A 25,728-nucleotide genomic window follows, 5' to 3' on the forward strand; every position below is an offset into this window, starting at 1 on the left:
ACTTACCAGTAAAGTTGAAGTATTGACAACAGGTTTCGTGCAACGTTTGGTTCTACCAATAGTCCTTTTCTGTTCGAATTGATGACTTAATGTGACTCGGTCGAGAGGAACCTGGGAGAGCTACACTGAATCGACAGCCACAGTCCACAGTCCGCAGCCCCACTACGCTATGCGTATGGGGCTGCTGGTCGCAGTTATGCGCTAGCTAGCTAGCTACCGTACCGGCCGCGGCGCAGCGCAGCGCGACTGCCAAGATGGCTACTTTTGCAGCTTCCGTTACCAGCAGTCATGGCACCAAAACTGTTTGGATTTCAGTTGCCAGCATCTCACTGGAAGGTACTTTTTTGGAGCTGTTTGCAAAATTTAACAAAAGGGGTCATATACTGTAACCGCAGTACAAAGCCGTTTCAAAACAGCTTTGCGTTTATCTTTCTTCAAAGGGCTTCTAGAAACAGGTTTCTGGAAACCTGTTTCTGAAAGCACGAATTTGCGGCTTTCGAAAAGGCTTTCCGAACCCCATAATCAAAACAGCTTTGCGTTTATCAACTCGTAAAAATTTCTGGAAAGCCGTTTGGAAACCTGTTTCTGCCGAGAAAAAGAGTTGATAAACGCACCCAAAGATGAACGTTATAAGTGTTTGTCAGTGATTTTTTCTGCCTCGCCTATACGGGCCCTGGCAAGACGTAAATTTGAATGAATCCCTTGGAATTTTGAGTGCATTAAACTTGCGCCACATCCTGTACAAAGTTGAACTAGAACTCGAAGTACTGCCAGAAGGATGAGTGTATTACGAGATGCCCTGCCAAAGTAACAAATTACATGGATAAAAAGGGTATTAAAAAAACCCCGACCTACCGACCCTCTTGGGTTTTGACAATTAAGGGCAAACAAACCATTTTTTTTTGGCCTTATTTCTTTGAAAGGCCTTAGTGTTAGTAAAAGCACCATTCTTATTCGGTTTCATTGTAACTCTCTTTATCGTGTGCACATTGATTATATATATATATATATATATATATATATATATATATATGTATATATATATATATATATATATATATATAGACGATGAAGACAAACAAGTTGACATAATGCATTAGAATCCAACTTCATTTATTTGTAAACCAAATTTTCGACCCTTGCACGGATCTTCCTCAGGGTAACAGTGATATTTGTATTTGAAGCTCAGCACAGATAAATAATAATAATAACAAAGAAACGCGCCTGGTTGTCAGCTTAGAGTTTGAGCTAGGTTAGCAACCAACACGCACGGTTGTTAGCTTAAAATTTGCGCTATCTTCATGAGTGCAAAATCCTTAAACTCAATTATGACGTAACAATGCATCATAAAATGCATAAGAAGTAAGACATAGACATTTTCAAATCAAACTGATCGTTTACCAGCCGCGCAAAATACATACCAACACGCACGGTTGTTAGCTCAAAATTTGCGCTATCTTCATGAGTGCAAAATCCTTAAACTCAATTATGACGTAACAATGTATCATAAAATGCATAAGAAGTAAGACATAGACATTTTAAAATCAAACTGATCGTTTACCATGATGCAGCCGCGCAAAATACATACCAACACGCACGGTTGTTAGCTCAAAATTTGCGTTTTCTTCATGAGTGCAAAATCTTTAAATTCAATTGTGACGTAACAATGTATCATAAAATGCATAAGAAGTATAGTAAGACATAGACATTTTCAAATCAAACTGATCGTTTACCAGCCGCGCAAAACATATAGCAACCCGAAGAGAGCATAACGATTAAAATATGCAGATAAAACATTCTAAAGGCATGTTTGAGTAATAGCCGGTAAACTTTATCGAATTGGGCCTAAATTGAGGCGCAGAGACAAAGAGATATACTACTTATAGAAACTATATTTGCCTAGCCATGACAGGTCTCTGTTCAGCCCAGTGTGAAAACTCTTGCTACGAATTATAGCGCGCAGTTCAGCCAATTTTCTCTCATCCGCGGATTTATACCCGCCTCCGAAGAGGCAGATCTTAAGATCACTTAAGGAATGGTCGGTTTGGCTGAAATGCTCGGCTACTGGGAAACCGGTTCGGCGTTGCCTGATTGTACATCTGTGGTTATTGAATCGCATTCTGAAACTTGTACTTGTTTCACCAATATAGGCTACTCCAGGGCATTTGTTACAAAGAAAACAATACAAAACGTTACTTGAATCACAGTTGTGAGCAGGAGGATAGATGGTATAATCAGATGAGAGCTGTACGGAGTTATCCGTTATTATGTGAGTGCATATCTGACAGCGCGTTTTGCCACATTGTTTGTTACCTCTAGGTTGAGGTGGGCCGGGTAGCTGATTCCTCACCAGTAATCTTTTCAGACTGGGCGGCTGCCTCTGTGCATGTAGGGGGGCCCTAGGCATGATTTTAGCAAGTTTTTCGTCGACCGTGATTGTGGGCCACTCTTTCTTGATTGTAAGGGCAAGTTGGCGACCTTTCGGGTGATACGTGGAGACAAAGGGGACTGCTTCTTCCCCTTTGTTTTTTCTTTTTTGTACGAGAAGAGCCTCTCTACTTTTTCGGCTCACCCTTTCCATGGATTTCTTGATCAAGTTGATCGGATAACCGCGCTCAATGAAATGCCTGCCTAGTTGCAGTGCATCCGATTCGTAGGTATGAGGGTCGGATGTTATTCTTTTGTACCTCAATAGTTGGCTGTACACTATTGACTCCTTGATGTGCGTAGGATGGAATGAGTTATAATTAAGATAGGTGAAGGAGTCAGTCGGCTTAGTGTACACCGATGTTTGGAGTTTCTGCCCATTTGGGGAAAGAGTGACCGTGACGTCAAGGAAGTGGACTTTCTCTTGTGAACTTTCCATGGTGAATTTGATGTTACCATCGTGTGAATCAAACCTTTCATGAAAGGATTTGAGGTCATTGGTATCATGTGGCCATATCATGAAAATATCATCTATGTACCGGAGGTACAAACTGGGTTGAAGATGGGATTTTGAGAGAAAGTCCTCCTCCAACTCGGCCATGAAGATGTTTGCGTAAGCGGGAGCCATTTTTGTACCCATTGCAGTACCTTTGCTTTGAAGAAAATATTCACCATCAAACTTGAAATAGTTGTGTTTGAGGATGAATTCTGCCAATGTCGCTAAGTCGTCAGTTTCAGCATGAGAATATTCCGAATGACGACGCAAGAAGGATTGCAAAGCCTGAACACCTTCCTCATGAGGTATGTTGGTATATAAGCTTTTCACATCCATAGTCACAAGAGTGCATCCCTTCGTAATTTCGGTAGAGTTTATCTTGTTCAAGAAGTCTGTGGTGTCTTTAACATAACTTCTGATATTAGGTAAGCATGTCTGAAGTTTTTTGTCGACATACTCTGACATGCCGTTGTTATCCAGGACAAGAAGGACTACATCACCGAGGCTACCCGACAACTATCCGATGAGGACTACTACACACAACTTGATTCGGATCCTACAACGGACTACGTCAAACAAGCACTGGACTGTGTAGATAATCTGAGTAGTGTAAGTGATAGCCATAGCCTTGTGCCAGCAGTACCCAAGGTAAGTGAATTTTACATGCTTCCTAAAATTCACAAACTTCCTAAATTGGTAGCTAGTGTGACTGACTGTAATGAGAATGATGCGCAAGAAGTGGTATCAAAAGCAAAAGAGCACCACATTATTCCTCCTGGCAGACCCATTATTTCAAGTGTAAAATGCCTTACGGAGTGTATGTCAGAGTATGTCGACAAAAAACTTCAGACATGCTTACCTAATATCAGAAGTTATGTTAAAGACACCACAGACTTCTTGAACAAGATAAACTCTACCGAAATTACGAAGGGATGCACTCTTGTGACTATGGATGTGAAAAGCTTATATACCAACATACCTCATGAGGAAGGTGTTCAGGCTTTGCAATCCTTCTTGCGTCGTCATTCGGAATATTCTCATGCTGAAATTGACGACTTAGCGACATTGGCAGAATTCATCCTCAAACACAACTATTTCAAGTTTGATGGTGAATATTTTCTTCAAAGCAAAGGTACTGCAATGGGTACAAAAATGGCTCCCGCTTACGCAAACATCTTCATGGCCGAGTTGGAGGAGGATTTTCTCTCAAAATCCCATCTTCAACCCAGTTTGTACCTCCGGTACATAGATGATATTTTCATGATATGGCCACATGATACCAATGACCTCAAATCCTTTCATGAAAGGTTTGATTCACACGATGGTAACATCAAATTCACCATGGAAAGTTCACAAGAGAAAGTCCACTTCCTTGACGTCACGGTCACTCTTTCCCCAAATGGGCAGAAACTCCAAACATCGGTGTACACTAAGCCGACTGACTCCTTCACCTATCTTAATTATAACTCATTCCATCCTACGCACATCAAGGAGTCAATAGTGTACAGCCAACTATTGAGGTACAAAAGAATAACATCCGACCCTCATACCTACGAATCGGATGCACTGCAACTAGGCAGGCATATCATTGAGCGCGGTTATCCGATCAACTTGATCAAGAAATCCATGGAAAGGGTGAGCCGAAAAAGTAGAGAGGCTCTTCTCGTACAAAAAAGAAAAAACAAAGGGGAAGAAGCAGTCCCCTTTGTCTCCACGTATCACCCGAAAGGTCGCCAACTTGCCCTTACAATCAAGAAAGAGTGGCCCACAATCACGGTCGACGAAAAACTTGCTAAAATCATGCCTAGGGCCCCCCTACATGCACAGAGGCAGCCGCCCAGTCTGAAAAGATTACTGGTGAGGAATCAGCTACCCGGCCCACCTCAACCTAGAGGTAACAAACAATGTGGCAAAACGCGCTGTCAGATATGCACTCACATAATAACGGATAACTCCGTACAGCTCTCATCTGATTATACCATCTATCCTCCTGCTCACAACTGTGATTCAAGTAACGTTTTGTATTGTTTTCTTTGTAACAAATGCCCTGGAGTAGCCTATATTGGTGAAACAAGTACAAGTTTCAGAATGCGATTCAATAACCACAGATGTACAATCAGGCAACGCCGAACCGGTTTCCCAGTAGCCGAGCATTTCAGCCAAACCGACCATTCCTTAAGTGATCTTAAGATCTGCCTCTTCGGAGGCGGGTATAAATCCGCGGATGAGAGAAAATTGGCTGAACTGCGCGCTATAATTCGTAGCAAGAGTTTTCACACTGGGCTGAACAGAGACCTGTCATGGCTAGGCAAATATAGTTTCTATAAGTAGTATATCTCTTTGTCTCTGCGCCTCAATTTAGGCCCAATTCGATAAAGTTTACCGGCTATTACTCAAACATGCCTTTAGAATGTTTTATCTGCATATTTTAATCGTTATGCTCTCTTCGGGTTGCTATATGTTTTGCGCGGCTGGTAAACGATCAGTTTGATTTGAAAATGTCTATGTCTTACTATACTTCTTATGCATTTTATGATACATTGTTACGTCATAATTGAATTTAAAGATTTTGCACTCATGAAGAAAACGCAAATTTTGAGCTAACAACCGTGCGTGTTGGTATGTATTTTGCGCGGCTGCATCATGGTAAACGATCAGTTTGATTTTAAAATGTCTATGTCTTACTTCTTATGCATTTTATGATACATTGTTACGTCATAATTGAGTTTAAGGATTTTGCACTCATGAAGATAGCGCAAATTTTGAGCTAACAACCGTGCGTGTTGGTATGTATTTTGCGCGGCTGGTAAACGATCAGTTTGATTTGAAAATGTCTATGTCTTACTTCTTATGCATTTTATGATGCATTTTATGATACATTGTTACGTCATAATTGAGTTTAAGGATTTTGCACTTATGAAGATAGCGCAAATTATGAGCTAACAACCGTGCGTGTTGGTATGTATTTTGCGCGGCTGGTAAACGATCAGTTTGATTTGAAAATGTCTATGTCTTACTTCTTATGCATTTTATGATGCATTGTTACGTCATAATTGAGTTTAAGGATTTTGCACTCATGAAGATAGCGCAAATTTTAAGCTAACAACCGTGCGTGTTGGTTGCTAACCTAGCTCAAACTCTAAGCTGACAACCAGGCGCGTTTCTTTGTTATTATTATTATTTATCTGTGCTGAGCTTCAAATACAAATATCACTGTTACCCTGAGGAAGATCCGTGCAAGGGTCGAAAATTTGGTTTACAAATAAATGAAGTTGGATTCTAATGCATTATGTCAACTTGTTTGTCTTCATCGTCTTCATGCTCTTATTCCAACACGCGGATAATAATACCATTATATATATATATATATATATATATATATATATATATATATATTAAGCACAAAGAGAGAGAGAGAGAGGGGGGGGGGCATTAACCATGAGATATTTTTTTCATAGAAAAATTGCTGGTGTGATATCTATCGATAGCGTGACATAACCGCATTTATGAAGCTTGAAAGAAGGCAATTACATGAGTATTGCTCAAGAAGTCTGGAATTGAAGACAAGACGTGTAAGATTCCCTGTGCAAAGAGACAGAAACGAGGTTACACGGCTCTTAATGACATCTCCTGTGGGGATGATTGCTCTTTGATTGCGATTACCATTCATCATGGCAAAGATCAAGTCATGACCCAAGTCATTGGGGTCGTCTGCGAATAGGAAGGCCTACAGTATGGGACCTACATCGACTATCAGGAAGGCCCAAGTCACATTCCAAGGATAAACACCCCGCACTATCTATTATATCCCATTTGATTACATATGCATGTATACATGCACACACAAGCACATACAATATCGGATGTTTCTGTCAAAGTGAAATAAGCGATAGAACATCTAAACTCCGGGAATGTTTTGGGGAGATAAGAGCTTTCACAGTTTATGAGCCATCGAAGCCCCAGGACTTGTGTCCACACGTACAACGTGTACAAGCGATTGAAAATTTCATCACAACTATAAGCCAGAGACTATCATGATATCATTAGATTTAGCATACTGATAGAGTGCAATGAATTTATGAATATTCAAACTATTATATCCTATCTCTGCCTATTTCGAAACGTTCTTGTGGGGAAATTATGTACAGTTTTTGTATGTGCCTTACGCGACGACAACGGGCAAAATCGACGATAATCCAGAGATTATCATTATCATGAGACTTAATTAGCTTACCAATGGAGTACTGTGTATTTATGATTATTCAAGCTATCAATTCTATCTCTGACTATTTTGAAAGGTTCTTTTAGCGTAATCATGGTCATTTCCATGCGCCTCATGCGAGGACAACGGACAAAAGCAATGTCAGACGAAAAAACTTGCTAATTATCATAAAAAACATCAAAAATAAGTACAAACACTTGATTTTCTGTTGTAAAAATGAATTAAGATAATGTTTATGTAGGACTGTTCCTCAAAACACCAAAATCCAGAAATGAATAAAAAAAAATGATTCTAGATAAAAACGGGTTTATTGATGTGTGATTGTCTTTCAAGGTCGCACACACCTACACACACACATAGACAGTCACACAAACATAATTTGTGGTCTTCCGTCGTGTACCTGAGCATAATGAACAGAAATCTGATGATAACAATACCAGCTCTTTCACTAATACATGATACTCAGAACGTCGTAAATTATGATTCGTGTGCCGTTTGAATTTGCTATTCATTCATTCGGGAAGTCACCAACATTTGTTTATACCATAATCCGTTGTGCATCAGCTCATAGGATGAATTTCTGAATAAATAAATTTCTCATAACTTTTACATGGCTGTATAAATTCCCATGGAATCAATTCACGTATATTTGCTACATCCTTGCAGCAAAATGATTATGGATACGTTTATTCTTTTTCAACCAATGAAGACGGAATTTCCCCCTTTGCTCATGATTGGTATTATCATAATTTTATTATCACGCTTATGAATTCAAACGGACAAAATGTTCAGCGGACAATAAATCAATAATGTGCTTGTATTAACTCATTAGCCTGAAAGAACTCACTTAGAAACGTCCTGTCCAAGATTCTCTTTGTAATGTCAGTGCCGTTGGTGATATTTCCGCCCTCAGCAAGAGTCTGATTCAGGGCTTGAGCATAGAGCATGACTGCATCGTACAGGTAGGCGGCGTGACCCTTTATCTACAAGAAAATGAAAAGACAAACAAGCAAGATTACAGTTGGCACTCGTAATGATTTCTTGGGCGTGTGAAATTTAATTAGTTATACTTGATTACATCAATACGTTTTTCTAGCGCTTAGAATCATTTTGGCTATGACTCTTGTCGATCACCGGATGTGTTCGTATAACGTATTGTGTATCTCCCTTTAAAATTTCGTGAGTCCTTGTCGGCTGAGTTTCAGAAAACTATTGTTTATCTGTTCTTGCTTCAAGCTTACATGCCACTGCCGTAACTATCCCATGGCTGTCATTTTTGCGAAGAGAAAGTAAACAAAAAACAATAATCAATGGAGTTTATAAGGCATTTATCGAGCATGTAAAGTTTGTGTGCGACTTTCATCTGTTTGTGCGTTTAATAAGGACCTACGCGTATGTTCAATGCTCTGTACAATTATGTGAAAGTGAAGCATGTACGTACAGTAAGTGTGAACTAGCTGTACCATCACGCAGGCACGCACCGTGGTTGCGACTGTCTAAATGCAGGGTGGAGTGATGAGTCGCGCTGTGTTTCACCTACGGTATTTGCCTATTGTGTCGATTGGTCGAATGATGTACCGTTACAGAGCGACTATCCGGCCAAAGATTGCACAAAATTCAATTCAATCAATTCAATTCAATTCAATCATAGTTTATTTCCAATCAACGAAAATCAAAACATAATACAAAGTATACATGTCATGAAATGATATTGTCCAAACGTTTACAAAAGATTCATGTAGTATACGAAATAAATTATATACATATGTACAATATTTACGAGGAACAATGCATGTATACTTCGTGAGCGTTCGGAAAATAACTTCAATTATGGAAAATAGCGATCTACTAAAAAGCAAAGCTTGTGGGACGTGGATCGCTAGATAAATAATGAGTAAACAATATATTATGCAAGGTTTTTTTTTTTTTTTTTGGTTTTTTTTGTTTTTTTTTTACAGCTATTGTATTAAATATAAATTACTTAAGTCATTTGTAAAATATAGTTATTTTGAGATACGCTGGCTTCGGCAATAATAAGAAATAAGAACAGAGTATCAATGCTAATGCCCAGAGAGTGTTCATTGAACTGCGCGTACCGGGAAAATATGACAAGGACGACACACTCGTACAGACATTCAGTTACCCACACACATATAAGACGCGAGACAGTACCGAGAAGAGAGAAGACAATAACAATACAAGTCTACGAAGAACAAAAGACAGGAAAGGAAGAGGAAAGAAGAAAGATGAGAGAATGTAATACTGTCCTCTGTGGAGTCGCTATATTTATATTTTTTTGTTACTTATTTATTTCTTTTTAGATGAAAGCAGTTGCGATATGTGTTTATGAGTGTCATATAGCAGACAAAAGACGAAACATACAACTCGTCACTTTAAGACGAGTTAAGTGATACGCTTGGGCTCATCACATACTGGCCACCCGCGATCGACACATCAGGGGACGGTTAGTGTTCAAAGCAGCACTATGTATGATGTTATTAATTCAAAAGCAACATTTGACACCCTTATATAAGCATACTTCAATTTCGACTCTCATTTTCACGAAAAGGATGTGATACGCGGACTTGAAGTTATACTGAAATACGTTAAGGAAGTCGAGTTCTATGTATTATGTGCGAAAGTTTGATACGTTTCGACAAACTGTTTCTGTAATGCGAAACAAAAGGAAATTCCTTTCGTGTGTGCGCACGTGATAGTAAGTCGAGTTTACAAGCTATCTGCATATTTACCAAGAGGTCTTCGAAACGAACAAAATTAAACATTACAATAAAGTGTTTTAAGGGTAATTTAACTTTATCATTGCCCTTTTCAAATATGAAATTTGATTCCTAATATTTGCATAACCAAGATGGTAATGTCTAGTCTTGCCATCATTATACGATCAGTTGGGCGAGCTGTACATGCCTGCAAAATTTTGCAGCAGTCGAAGCAATGCAGCCTCCGATACTAAAAAGAGAAACGGCCTGTGTGTGCATACGGATGCATTCACTTGGTAATGTGATTTCAACATGGACCATGACTGTATTAGCTCAATTGCAATATATATATATATATATATATATATATATACATATATATATATATATAATATAATAATGATAATAATAATTAAAAAATAAATAAATAAAAGAAAAAGGATTTTTGTCGTGGACCCTTTGGGGTTCGAACCTGCACGTGTCCAAACTTACTTCTCTGGCGAGAGGGACCGAGTTCTTAAACCTCTCAACGAAGAAAACGTATGGAACGTAAGTTTATATGTGAAACATGAATCAAGAATCATTTCGTCCTGATTCCATTCGCATTTCCCTTCTGAATGATTACAAAAATTGTAGCTTTTATTACGACGTTTGAAAAATTTTAAATGCAAGATTACTGAAGTTTTTGTCTCAGCTACAACATAATCAATTTGATGGAGCAAATTCAACTGACAGCTGCAAGAACGTTGTTAGGTCAATGCATGAATGGGGAAAAAAAATCACCTTCCATAGACAAAGAACGTAAACTCGGCAGATTTTGATACTCTGTATTTAATCAAAACTAAGGTGATGACGTCATCAAATTGGAAAACAATGATGCTGACTCGAAAGACAATTGTCCAGAGTACAACATATCCGACTGTGCTAGAATATTGAGCAAAAATGACCGAGATACATGCAAATGAATGTCATAAACATTAATTCATGAAATTACATTCTACTTTTTTTGATGTCATACTTACGACGATATGATGACGTCACGCAGCCTTGATTGATATATTGATACTTGAATTGTTATTTACAATTGATGTGTTTTTGGAATATGCGATAAAAACAAAGGGTTCCTCGGCTTTTTGAGGAGGCATGTTTGAAACAAACGAAGATATATATATTTTTTTCACTTTATTTGCACATATCATATCCGCAAGCGGAATTTTAACTGTGATGCACGCGCATTACTTTGTTATTAGTCAAGATTAACAAGAAATCAATGGATATTACTACTGGATGTATCAGAAATCCAAATTGATAGAAGGAAGGCCATTTTCATGTTTCCTACTGGCTGTGTGCGCTTAAACGCGCAGACACTTTTGAAACGCTTCAAATTGTGTGAAACATGTAAAAAATAGGTCGGGAAGTCGTTTTGGGCATTTTAAAATTTTGACGCGCGCGACATGATAGCCTGACTGATAAACACTGTACAAAGATCAGCTGTCCCGTCAACTTTGGGTCCACTGAAAATAATGAAGATATTTTAATTATGAAGATTATGATCAATAATTTGACATCACCTGAAAATCACAAAATGGCGCTTAGATGACGTCACAGATGAGGTAACGTTATTAAAAGTTTTCTTTATCTAGATGTTGACATGTCATACAGTGAGTGAAAATTTCGTGTTAATTGGTCAAGTCATCGTTGAAATATTGCGTTTACAAAGTTCGTCAGAAAAAAAGGAAGAAAAAAGAAAGGAGATTCCGTATAAACACAACAGGTGATACGCCGTTAGCGTATCACCTAACAAAACAAAATAGAATAAAAACAGAGTCCTTGCCCAGCGCTACCGTTTCAGGATGTCAATTATTGTGTTATGTGCTTTTACTGTGCTAATCACAGATTTACATGTGATTGGATTATAATAAATGAGGGAAACGGCAGAGGAGGAGCCGGGAAACAAATCCCCAAACCACATGCATACATTTTTAATGAAAAGAAGACAAACACATCATGACTCAAAACATATCTACAGAAAGAAGAAGAAAATAATACATTTAAATACCTGTAAATTAACAAACACTATTATGAACTCACTAAAACCCACGATTTTTTTTTTTGTGGACAGATCCTCATTACCCCCCCCCCCCCCCCCGGCGGCCACGGCAGTCACGTTTCAGGCCACCGAAGACAAAACGGGATAGACGTGAGATAACGCGGTTAGACGAGATAGGCAAACGTGACAGGTCGTGATGGCTGTGGATGCCATGTCAGATTTTTAAACTGTCCCCCCCCCCCAAAAAAAAAAAATGCCACGGCAGTCCCGGTGCTAATGAGGAACCTTATATGCCATAATAAAACTGGATTAACGCAGCAAAGTGCGACGACACGTAATAAGCCGTAACAAAACTTGGAAGCGGTCCGTAGCGGTAGTCTTAGCATGACCAGACGCCGTGAGAACAGCGTCTGATAGCTATATGTTGACCGGGCGAGGACTGGAACGAACGAGACTAGAATACGTTGAGGGAAAGCAGGAGAATGTCTCATCTACCCACGGCGCTCTACGTTTCAGGCAAACGGGCTGCCGTGGCCGCCGGGAACATGGTGTAAACGCAGCATAACGTTCCACGCCTCCTGCATGGTCATTATGCAGAGTGAATGTTACTACATTGGTAATGACCTGTTGCTTATTATTCACGTCAATCTACTTTTATATTTTTGTCGTAAATTTTGTGGAGAAATATATTATACTCTGTCGAATATCACCAGGAAAACAACACATAATTTACATAGAAAATATCGTTAATTGTCCTATTATCGATAAGATTAACGATACGATGTCATTCTATATTTGCACTCCGTTGGAAATGAAATAAAATGAAATGAAATAATGAGAACACTAAAACTACTTATTCCTACAATACCTGTTCTATTACATCATGCTGCAACAGCCACAATATCAAACACGGGATCATGACATTACCTCCACAGTGTACCCTTGATCTTCGAGGCTTTGTCTGTCAAAGTTGAAGGGAGGCAGAGAAAGGTATGCTTTAACCTGCTGTTTAAAGTCTTCGAAGTCTGGACTGACAGCCTTTGTGTAGAACAATGACAGCACGTGATGGAAGTACTTCGCCAGCTTCTTCGACATCTCCGGCATAGCCATTAGGTCTAGATCGGCGTAAGCAACGGTAAAATGGAGCAAAGGAGAAAGTACAGATCAAATTAAAAGTAGTAACAGTGTTTTAAGTAAAATTGTCCTTAAGGCAATACTGACCTTACGAAAAATGTCTTCCCTCGAAACTATTATGACTGTTGTACACTTCATGTCACTTTGACTAAAACCTGCCGCTACATTTCACTGCTTTCTTGAATGAAATCAAGCATTACAATTATAATAATGTTAGAACCGTTATTGTCGTTATCAACAATTTCGACATTGTCGCCATTGTAAGTATGCCCTATTGCATCAATCACAGTTTTAGACAATGATGATAGAATTGATATCAAGCTTGGTACACGAAGCTCTGTAGATGGTGGTGATGTCACATGATAATCAAAATGTTAAGCTTAAAAAACATGTATAACCAGTCCGATAAAGTCGCTAAAAAATCGAACTTAATATCGGTACACCGAAATGATCCAAACTCAGCGCTTTCAGATGGTATATCGAATCTCACTGTATTCCCTTAAAGGTAGGGAATTCCATTTGCATGCCTTAAATGAAGAGTTGTATAAATACAGTGGTATGTTGAAGAGAGTATCATTTTAGAAACTCCCATAAAGTATTGAAAGTGGAAGGTAACATTCAGTACATTTTTATTGACCGTTAGATTTTGAATTGAATTTTTTTTTTTTTTTTTGGGGGGGGGGGCTCACCGTAAATTCCAGTACATTGCTAGGCTACCTTTGCAGACCCATGCACTGCATGTGTGTCCATCATGTATATTTTGTGAGGAAAGTTCATCAAAACTTACAAACATTTCTATATACATTCTTGCCACACACTCTATGTGCTATTACATCAGCTCTTATACTTTTATATTTGTGTTTGTAGATAAAAGAAAATACAGAAGACTGCAACATAAAGGCTTAAGTGTGGCTGACACACAGAACTACTGAGTAGTTGAGTTTTGTGCATTATTCAAATTGTAGATAACTGTTGACTTAAAAATTTCTCAGCAGTGGCCTAAACAAGTCCCCTGAGGTTCATATTTAATGTTTTGCTACATTTTGGGAGGTCTGTAAAAGGTATCCCTACCTTTAAAAGACACAACCCCCCCCAAAAAAAAAAAAAAAAAAATCACCAGGAGAAAGCACGGTTCCTAGAGAGTGGAAAGTAAAATTTAGATGCACTCATTCGCAAATGACGTTAGGCACTAAAGCGCAGCAGGTCAAAAAGTCAAGTTTTGATATAATTTGTAGGTTTATTATTTGAACATAAGTATTTGAAACGTCAAGCCTTCGATTTTTTTAATCGAATGTAAAATTTCTGAAGTTACAAAGCCAAATGATCTACCTTTGGAGGTTTTTTTTTTCGTATTAATTTGATATCTGTGAATTGAAGTAGTGGGGCTCACTGTAAAAACAGACAATCTCCTTTCTGAATAAAACCTCCACCATAACAATCACACACAGACAAAATCTGAAGTATAACTCTTATAGTAACGTTGTAATGTTGACCCGCAATAACTAGCATGTAAATGAATGTAAATTCTGGCTTGAAAGCATCGAAGTAAATGTAAGACAGAAAAACATAACAAGGAGAAACAATCTAACTCGTTAAGAAGATATTCAATCTTTGCCCCCACAATTCTAACGTCATGAAGGCTAGCCTTTAAGACTTTTTATTTGGTGAATATTTCTTTGTCGCAAGGAATAAAATTGCGAATAACACATCATGCATTGGACAAAATTAGTCATGAGAATATTTCATAGCACTACGAACATTCCTTGTCAATCCTTATTTTCAAAACAGGGATATAAGATTGTTATGGAATGAAAGAAGAATGTCATTGGACGTGATAATCGGACAAAAATCCTGTTAGCAGTCTGATCTAGAAATTAACCGTAAATGTATAAGAGAAATGTATCCGAGAAGTTTAAGATTTATCGAAGAAAACGAGAATAAAACAAAAATATCACACAAAAGATTCTCACCGGTGAGGAGGTCAATTTCTTCGTAAACTTGAAAGAAGACAGCAACGACAAAGTAGTCTCCATTCAAAAGTCCCCTGTCGTTTAAGTCCTCAAGAAAGGTGTGCAGCTCGTAATGCGTATGGCCCATAAAGATGTAAACTGAAGACAATTCGTAAAGTCACATATGTAACATGCAAGGCTCGAAATAGATTACACGTCCTCTCTTGCCAGAAATGGAGAGACGAAAATTTATTAAACATCAATAGATTACCCTTGTACTTAACATAATCATGTGAGTGCATAATATTATTATGTATTTTTCAGTAGGTTGTATGAAAATTAAGTTATATCACCTTTCTTCATTAAATTGACCAATGTTAAGATATGCATGTTAAGGATGTTAAGGATTCTGGAATACGTTTAACAATATTAATGCTGAACTAAAAAGCATGTCTTATTTCATTATTATTCAAATAGTATGTGATATGTACCAAATGATTTGTTTTGACTTACGTGAGACAATTCGTATGTCACTTTTTTTTAAAGGGGCAGTTCAACTGTTTCAACTAATTTCTTTTCTATCTCCCACTACGTCGACAATCTGCATACCGCACTGCCATGTCGTATGCATTAGCTTGTTTGCATGTTCTACAGAAATGAGAGGGTTAGATATTGAACTATCACATTCGTGTTATTGTCACTACTTTCAGCTTGTACCACTACGGAGTTACAGAGGGTAGGGCGACATTTTTTTTTTTTTTTGGTGGTTCAGTAGCGACCATTTGCGTGCTTTCACGTTGAATGAAAATACAATGTATACTCACTTCGTGTAGTTTCGTATGACTCATCGATGAGATTCAGTAGTCTGTCATCCTTGAGTTCCAAAATCGCCAGGTAGGGACCATGATAGAAGAGTGTGTGTTGAACCGAGATGCCATTCTGTGGTAGGAATTTCTTCAGTCTAATACAAAGAACACAAACGTTTGAGCTGAAAAAGACGATCACTAAATTATGGCAAACATAATATGAGACATTACTCTTGCATTCCGACAAGCATCTTACTTTATGTCACTGCAGTAGTATGCAGTCAGTACTTTATTTTGCATACAAATCAGAACAGCAGAATGGTAAAAGAAAAAGAAAAATGTCGGAAAAGAAAGATAATACGAATAAGTACAAGAAATCTTCTCTTGTTATCAACGTTTTCAGATGCGATGCAATGTTTATAATGAATAGCCCCTCCGTCCACTCTGAATCATGATTTTTATATGTCAACCTGAGGGTAAAACATATGTATCTCCACAACAAATATGAGTCATTCATGTACTTAATGGCTCCATCTTCATGCGCGAAACGACACATCTTTGCCGCATTACTGAAACAAGGATTCCCATTATGATTTTTATTTGCGATGTTTATCTTAATCTAAATGCTAATGAATTCATTATTGGTGAATACAGTACTCATTTTTTTCGCTAGTGTACTGTCGCTTTATTTCTTTCGAATTTCCTATTTCTCCTGTTTAATACCCAAGCCATTTCTCTTTGAAACACTGAAATCATCTTTCACCATAAGCATATTGCCTTTGAAGCAATGTTATGATACATGACGTACGTTCGCTGCAGGCCGGTATTGGATATGGATGCTGTTCTTGATGTGTCTTCTTGAAGACACCATACAGCTTTTTGCAGCTAATTTCGCCCCAGCGTGCCGCGCCGCGCCGCGCCGCGGCGACCCGACTGTTCAGCAAAAGCCACCAGAATCCCCTGCCCATGAACAACGTTGTAATAGATGGGTGATATAAATTTACAGAGATTTTATTTAAGGATAACGAACTGTCTACCTATAGGTCGTAATGCTTCAACCACAGGGGAAACATATATTTTCTTTTTTTGTTAGGATGTGTGCGTGCGCGTCCGTATATGGTGAGGGGGAAAGAGGGCTGCAGGACTGGGGCTGTGGGGGGAAATCAGGGTCAAGCCCCCCTGCCCCATCCTCCCGCTTAAACGGGAAGAATCTAAAGAACGAATCTTTGGACACTGAATTTTTTTAAAGGTGTTGTGATCCCCTCCCCCCCCCGCGATTTTCCCCCGATTTTTTTTTTGAGGGGGAGGGGAAGGTGTGTGTGTGTTTGTGCGTGTGTGTCGGTGGGGGGGGGGGGGGGGGGTACAGCCCCCTCCCCGTTCTGTGGTCCCTGAACCATACGTACATAAGGTCGTTCATGTAGTTTTCTTTTCTATTAAACCAGGAGGAGTTCACATTTTAGGAAGTTCCTCGTTTTATGTGAATGCCATGGCGTGATGTGGGCAGCACTGAGCCGAGTTTCTGGTGATGTTAAACCAACTTGTGATGTACAATGTAAGTGTTATGTAGTAATCACTGGGTAAAGTTTTTCTTCCATGTGTGTTATAGACCCAGGGGATGTGGTGTGACAAGAGTGATAATAAGATCAATGCTGATGAATCTTCTCAGTAGGGTCTACACATGCTTACTGTGTGTCGAAAACAATAGATGACAGGTTCGAGTCCTGTGGTTCCCTTTTTCGGACATGTTTGTTAAATTACAGATCAGCAGTTGCGATCTTACAAATTTCATTTGTTAGAGGAAGACAAACTGAAGAAAATTCAAACCTCAACCTTCGCCCCTCTACTTTCTCTTGCATTTATTAATACCTTTTCCGCCTTGGACTACTTCACATAACAATGTCTGAATTTCGGGGCTTGGGTATTTGTTCCAAGTTCATCGTGTCACTGCCGGCTACCAGGGATAGCCTGGTTGTGGCAGTGTCGCAACCTGGAAAGCAGTAGATGACAGGTTTGAGTCCCGTGGTTCCTTTTTTTTCTGACATGCTTATCAAATTACAGATCAGCAGTTGCGATCTTACAAATTTCATTTGTTAGAGGGAGACGAGAGATGGATGTTGCAACCTCTTTATCTAGAATGGAAGCAGGCGAAACAAGCAATATTCCAGGCTGAGCAGGATACAATTCACACATTAATTGTCTGAAATCAAGCCACTGACTCAGGTAGGAGGCAATACCAATACTCCCATTAGAGGTAGCACACGAATGGTCAATCCTGCTGACTGTGATCGTGCATGCAAGTCAACTGAGAAACCTGACCTTCGAAGATCAACATACTATCATTTTCATTTAACATCGCTCTTTATGAGAAGATGGTCCAACTGCTAGATGTCCCACGACTGGAAGAACTACATGTTATTATAGCTGCCCCACACGCTCTTTGTGCCTCCTGGCATTGATGATGCTGGGATATATGGAAGCTGATGTCTAGATCTATGGGTCTGCAGCAACAAGGCAAATCCTAAAATATACACATTAAAAGCGCTTGCCCTTCGTGTCCACACCTATTTATTTGTAGCTCTCTATGAAATGGCGCTGGAAGAGTTCAAGGAAAACCTACATTTGAAAGAAGTCTGTCTGAAGGCAACAGACCAAGTTGAAGCTGCCTTTGTGAAGGGAGCAAGCGCACAAAAGCCGAGACTGTAAAACAAGCAAACACCAATCTATACTTAAGGCTTTGACTACTGCTGATGTCATCACGCTGCTTTAAAAGAATGGGGGGGGGGGGGGAGAAGATCCGAGAATGCAATGTTAAAGGCAATGTTGAATTACCTACATACAGTTTCAGCTTTCCTTGCTTTTCACTACGGCCAGATGTAATGACCAATCCAGTACCAGGTCACAGATGACACCTACAATATATCCCAACAAGCAGGTTCCTTTCACATAACAAGTGGAAGGCTGACCTGACCAATTATCTTGCTGCAAAGACTCTAGAGTACTGCAGTACATCACACAACATGTCATCATCTCTTCTTCAGGGCATGCCAGGATCAACAAAGAGTTGCTTTTCCAGGATAAGAATCATGAAGAAGTAAACACACTGTTGCTCTTCCTTGCTGTCCTGTTATCACAGCGAAACTCATCGAATGCACAGAAGGTTTTCTTCTCTACAGACACAGATCTTCTTCTGGTTAAGTCTGCCTCATTCAGTTAGCAGAACATTCTTGCAGACTGTTAGTGTTAGTCATAGCAAACTTAGTCACTAGTGTTGGTTATAGCAAGCTTTGAGCTCATGCTGAAGAACACGTCCTTATTCGTGGCCTCTGCATGGGTTATGGATATAGAGCCAATGTTCTGGAGAGTCATTAGGCCAGCCTTCTATGCAACCTGGCTGCAAGTTTATGAAGGCAGAAGAGATGTAATCAGTTCACTGCAGATGCTTTCCACAAAGGCTGAAGTGACCGAAATTATGCTGGCTACTCTGGCAAGCTTTGTCTTTGCAGCCTACTCCCCAAAGGCATCTTCATCAAGGCTATCTCCAAACTGCGATGACATCTCTTCTGCAAGCATATAACAAAAAGTGACAAACTACTGGTACCGCATAAAGAGTTATGAAACAAATCTGCCCGACTCGGGCAAGAAAATTAGGAAGTAAGAAAGAAAGAAGGATATTACTGTTTTATTTTTTATTACTATTTTTTGTTCTCATTCTTTTTTTTTTCTTTTTTTTTTGTCAAACGGATTTGGGCCTTTTTTATATTCAGGTATTCAATTGTAAAAAAGAGCAAACTGTCTTTGCTTTGCAATATATCCCGTTACAACTTTCATTCCAAGACAATTACGCAAGGAACCTTCGAAAGTGGCAGACGCGGAGATAGACAACTTAACTGGATATATAACATCAAAGAATAGACACGACTTGACAGCTTTACACAGTTCCGCAGAGCAGAGGACAGAGCCGGTTGGCGACGACTGATCTCCACAACTTCTTACGCCTCCTCAACGATTCTCTGGTCACGAGATGAATGAGGATAATGAATATTCTTGCAGTGCCCAGTTTACATGTATTTATGGATGAAAGTAGAAAGAGGAAATGCAAAACCAAACTCATTCATAATGCTTTTTGAACAGAAATGTCTTGAGAGCAGTTTTAAATATGGGGAATAAAAAGTGTCCATCCGGGACACTACAGTTCGAGTTGGTGGCAAACATGGCGTGGACAGCTGTAGTCATTCGGTCTTGCTCCAAGAATGTTTTGTCGGTGCATGACATGTGTTTTGTTGGTACATGACATGTGGGGAACATGTCCGGGAAATGAACATACAAACAAGCTGTCTTTTGGGTAGTTATTTCGGTGTTTGGTACATCGTTGTAATTATTGATGCCCGCTGGAGGTATGTGTAGTGTCCGTACTCATGTGAGATGTGTACACAGGGTACCGCGTGACACTGCATGGTATGTGTAATGGGGCTGCGTTGGCAGTGGTTGTGAATGGAAGTGCGATTCGCGAAGCGATGCGATGAGTATGTTTTGCGCACTTGTACTGGTCTTCTCGCAAGCTGAATACCAGGGTTGCAGCATTGATTGCTGGAAAGGAAGGGTATACGTATTATCGGTTCCGTTATGTCATTCTATCAGATTAGTGTGTCACTTTCTGGTTATTTGGATAAGCATCGTTAGATGTGGCTTTAAGAGGAAATAGGCCTCTTGATATACGAGTGTTTGTCCGGTCTGAATTGTTTAGACTATTCTCGTAGTTCGGTACCCAGTTGGGGTGTACTGTAGGAAGTTGCGTTAGCGACGTAGTCTTGAAATCCAGTCGGAAAGCTAGATGTGAATACAAGTTCGATGCAGCAGAGTTTGTGAAAGACGTCACTCTTGGTAGATTGGGAGGGTTAGTGAAAGCCCAGTTGATTGAATTTGCAACTCATGTAGATGCCGATATCAGAGAGTGTAGTCGAAAGAAAGAAATTTTTGCAGTTCTGGTGAAGAAGCTTGAACTGGGTGGTTTAGAATATGAACACACACACCAGAGTGAGAGTACAGATGAGATTGAGAGTGCTGGTAGAAAAACTGCTCCAAGTACTACTACTACTACTAGACCTAGTGATACGAGGGTAGATTCCACACAACTAGAACTGGCTAGATTGGAGTTAGAAAAAGAAAAAATGAAGGCAGAAAATCTGAGACTTGAACAAGAGTTAATGCAACGTCAAATTGAGTTGACCCAGGCCCAGGCCAGTATAACGTCCCAGGGGATAGGGCTAATGTTACTATGTCGAGACCAAAGACGCCCGACATAGCAAAAATGGCAAATACTCCCCCGCTTTGATGAAGAGGATGTAGACTCTTTCTTTTTCTCCTTTGAGAGAATAGCCAGGAAATTGGAGTGGGAGAAGAAATATTGGTCTATATATATATATATATATATATATATATATATATATATAACAGTGCTTATATAGCGCATATCACTACTGTGGTGTCTCTATGCGCTTTAAGGGAGATGGATGAAAGTAGAAAGAGGAAATGCAAAACCAAACTCATTCATAATGCTTTTTGAACAGAAATGTCTTGAGAGCAGTTTTAAACTTTAACACCGTGGGAGCTTCTTTATTATAACACGGAACAGCGTTCCACAGTATGGGAGCAGCATGAGCAAAAGATCGCTCACCATAAAACTTTGTTGTGATAGCAGGACATGGGAGAAGATTTTTCCGAGTTGATCTTAAATTACGAGAGGGAGCGTACCTTACCAAAAACTTACTGAGATATTCTGGTGCCATTGAATGCCTGCATTGATAAGTCAGTAACAGTATCTTAAAAACTATACGTGACTGAACAGGAAGCCAATGTAGCTGCTTCAAAATGGGGCTTATGTGAGAATTCTTCTTCATGCGGGTGATCAATCTTGCAGCTGCATTATGAATTGCCTGGAGTTTATGTAACTGTGAGTCAGAGATATTATACAACAAACCGTTACAATAGTCTAAATGACATATAACAAAAGCCTGAACAAGCTTCTTAGTGGTCTTTGCATACTCAAGAAATGACGAACTTTTCCAAGTTTATATAAAGCGAAGGATGCCGATTTACATTTCTCTGGTCTATGATACAAGTTGTAGCTCAACAAAAGCTCACAGGCAAGGCACATTCAGTAGTGTCTGCTCTCTCGGATGAGGAGGCAAATAACTATGACACAGTTAAGAAAGCAGTCCTTCTTGCCTATCAGTTAGTCCTAGAAGCCTACAGGCAAAAGTTTCGAGGATACAGGAGAAGTTCAGGACAGACTAACGTAGAGTTTCAGAGAGAAAAATCATTATGTTTGATCGATGGGTTCGATCAATGAAAGTAGATCTCACTTATGAAAATTTGAGAGAGAGATAGTTTTGATGGAGGAGTTCAAGAAATCGACACATTCAGATCTGAGAACATATTTGGAAGATCGAAGAGTACATGATGTAAAGAGTGGTGCAGTCACCGCTGACCAGTATGAGTTGACACATAAGGTGAAAACAAAAAGTCCTGCGGGAAAGAGGAAGTTTGATCAGCTGAGAAATCCTGACACTCAAAAGTGGCACAGTAGTGTGGTAGTGTGGAAAAAATAGGTCACATTAAGTCTGAATGTAGGCGTTTGCTGGAACAAAATGAAGCAAAAGAAAAAGAAAAGTAAAAAGCAACACATGGTTTAGTCCACGCAGACACACGTCCACAGAACAGTTCAGATGCTGAAACAAAGGAGAAACCGTACCCAACAGCCACCAATGGTTTTGTTAAGTCAAGTGTAAGTGATGAACAGCGTCATCCAAATGTTGTGAAAAGCAGTGTCTCAAAAATGACAGATACGTGTTCAAGTGGTCGTGTGAATGAAAAGTACAAGGACTTCATTTCCAAGGGTATATTTACCATTGCTGAATTTAGAGTACCGGTTGTCATCCTTCGTGATACTAGAGCTACACAGTCCCTCATGGTAGGAGATGTGAAGAGTATGCCCATAGACTGTAACACGGGTAGAAAAGTACTGATACATGGTGTCAACGGAGGAACGCAGGCGGTCCCTCTATTCCGAGTGAATTTGGATAGTGGACGGATTTCAGGGGAAGTGATTGTGGGAATTGTTCCATTTCTCCCTATGGATGGAGTTTCCTTTTTGCTTGGTAATGACCTTGCAGGAGGTCGAGTGAGTGTCCTTCCGGTTGTTTCCGAAGTCCCAGTGTACGAGCAGGAAACCGAAAAACTTGTCGATGAATCTCCAGAAGTATTTCCAACATGTGCTATCACCAGGTTTCGAGCAAGTGAAGCAGAGCGTGAGAGAAAGGAGTCTGAAAGTGAAATTTCTCTTGATTACACATTCTTTGGAAATGTGACTAGTGAAGGTGAAAGAGAACAAAGTTGGGAAGAAGGTGTGTTCAGTCAGCCAGCTTTAATCAAAGCACAGATGGAAGATGAGGAATTGTTGAAGTTGAGAGAGGGTGCATTGACTGTAGATGAGGCGAAGAGTGTGCCAGAATGTTTCTATGTAAAGTCTGGTGTTTTGATGAGGAAATGGCTTCCTCCAGATCGTCCCGCATATGAGGACTGGACAGTTGTCGACCAGATAGTTGTTCCTCCGCTGTATCGAAAGGAAATTCTACGTCTTACACATGAAATTCCAATGGCCGGACACATGGGTGTCAAGAAGACCTTGTGTAGAATCAGAATTCACTTCTTCTGGCTCAAGATGAGAAAGATGGCTGAATTTTGTCGAACGTGTCATGAATGTCAAGTGGTAGGAAAACCACAACATGTCATTAGACCTGCGCCGTTGATTCCTATTCCGGCTTTTGAGGAGTCATTTAGCCGTATGATGATAGATTGCGTTGGTCCATTGCCGAAGTCCAAGTCGGGATGTCAGTACTTACTGACTGTGATGGATGTTTCCACGAGATACGCAGAAGCATTTCCGTTGAGGAGCATAACTGCTAAGTCAGTTCTGGATGCCTTGTTGACTTTCTTTACTAGGCACGGGCTACTAAAAGAAATTCAGTCGGATCAAGGTAGCAATTTCATGTCTCTTGTCTTTCAGGAGTTGATGTAGGTACTACCAGCTTGGTGTTCAACAGATCAAGTCGTCTGCATATCACCAGAAATCTCAGAGCGCCTGAGAAAGGTACCATCAGACGCTAAAAACGATGTTGAAGGTCTACTGTCAGGATAATCCTATGGACTGGGATAAAGGTATCCCTTTTCTTCTCTTCGCTGCTCGTGAAGTGCCTAATGAATCCACTGGATTCTCCCCCTTTGAGTTGGTGTTTGGGCATGAGCCAAGAGGGCCCCTGAAAGTTGTGAAGGAGCAGCTGTTGTCTGATGAGGAAGACAAAGATTCCAATGCCTTAGACTACATCTCCATGTTCAGAGAGCATCTTGTGAGAGCGAATGAAGTGGCGAGAGAACAAGAAGTCTTCGCAACAGACAATTAAGGAAATCTTTGACCGAAAGGCAAAGAGTCGTCTGCTTGAGGTGGGAGACAAAGTCTTGGTTCTTCTTCCATTACCAGGAGATGCATTGAAGGCTAAATTCAGTGGTCCCTATGTAGTAGAGAGGAAGCTTGGGAAGGAGACTTATGTGGTGAGCATGCCTGACCGTAGAAAAACCAAGAGAGTGTGTCACGTTAATATGTTTAAGAAATACCATGAACGTGTAGAAGAAGTAGGTGCAGTTGTGAGTGAGAGTGTCCTACACAGTGCTGGGAAAAGTGCAGAAGAGTTTGAACATGATGCTCCAGATTCTCAGAGTGTAAGTTTCAAGCCAGGAATGATTCCGCGAGTAGAGAACTCAAAGACACTAGAAAATCCAGAGTTACTGCTCAGTCATTTGTCTGATTCGGAGAGGCAAGATGTTGTCGACATCTTCCAGGAATTTCCGGAGGTTTGCAGTGATAAATTGGACTGTGCGAAAGACACTGTTCATACGGTAGATGTTGGTGAAAATGCACCCATAAAGCAGCATCCATATCGGATTCATCCTGCTAAGAGAGAACAGGTGGATACGGAGATAGATTTCATGTTTGCAAGTGGAATCATAGAGCCCAGTAACTCAAACTGGAGTTCCCCAGTAGTGCTAGTCCCAAAGTCAGACGGAACGTCCAGGTTTTGTATAGATTACCTGAAGGTCAATACCATAACCAAGACTGATTCGTTTCCGCTTCCTTTGATTGAGGAATGTATTGACCAGGTAGGAAGTGCTGAGTATGTCAGCAAATTGGATTTGATGAAAGGGTATTTGCAGGTTCCATTAGACAAAGATGCAAGAGAGATCTCGGCGTTTGTCACGCCCTCCGGTTTATACCAGTGTCGTGTCATGCCCTTCGGGATGAAAAACTCCCCCGCCACTTTTCAACGGATGATGAATCCAGTTATTGCTGGTCATGATAATTGTGTTGTCTATACAGACGATGTGTTGGTTTTCAGCAATACGTGGGAGGAGCATGTTGCTCATCTTCGAGAGCTGTTCCGGAGGTTGTCACATGCAGGACTCGTGGTGAATCTGGCCAAATGCGAGTTTGGAAAAGCTTGCGTGACCTACTTAGGTCACAAGGTAGGCCGAGGTAGCGTCGCACCACGAGATGCCATGGTCCGAGCCATCGTGGACTTCCCAGTGCCGGCATCGAAACGGGAGCTTCAGCGCTTTTTGGGAATGTGCGGATTCTACCGGAGATTCGTTCCCAACTTCAGTCACTTGGTGGTGACCTTGACGGATCTGTTGAAAAAGGGTACAACGTTCCAGTGGTCGGCGAACTGCCAGGGTGCGTTCCAGAAGCTGAAGGCCGTCCTCATGAACGATCCCGTGCTCATCGCACCAAACTTCGAGAGGAGCTTCCAGCTGGCTACGGATGCTAGTGACCGAGGAGTAGGAGCCGTGCTACTTCAGGACGACGACAACGGACAA

At 40.2% G+C, this 25,728-nt stretch overlaps 1 protein-coding gene across 1 annotated transcript in view; it reads right to left on the bottom strand.

The window, feature by feature from the left end:
- The window catches only part of LOC140232161 (speract receptor-like), a 239,989-nt gene that overhangs the window by 95,301 nt on the left and 118,960 nt on the right, over positions 1-25,728 (bottom strand). The window contains exons 3-7 of the mRNA XM_072312304.1: positions 15,820-15,956; positions 15,002-15,154; positions 13,510-13,535; positions 12,840-13,007; positions 7,993-8,128 (exon numbers count right to left, since the gene is read on the bottom strand). Of these exons, the coding sequence (XP_072168405.1) occupies positions 7,993-8,128; positions 12,840-13,007; positions 13,510-13,535; positions 15,002-15,154; positions 15,820-15,956 (620 nt within the window). The remainder of the gene's footprint in view (positions 1-7,992; positions 8,129-12,839; positions 13,008-13,509; positions 13,536-15,001; positions 15,155-15,819; positions 15,957-25,728) is intronic.

Source organism: Diadema setosum, chromosome 8 (genome assembly GCF_964275005.1).
Source record: "Diadema setosum chromosome 8, eeDiaSeto1, whole genome shotgun sequence".
Taxonomy (NCBI): domain Eukaryota; kingdom Metazoa; phylum Echinodermata; class Echinoidea; order Diadematoida; family Diadematidae; genus Diadema; species Diadema setosum.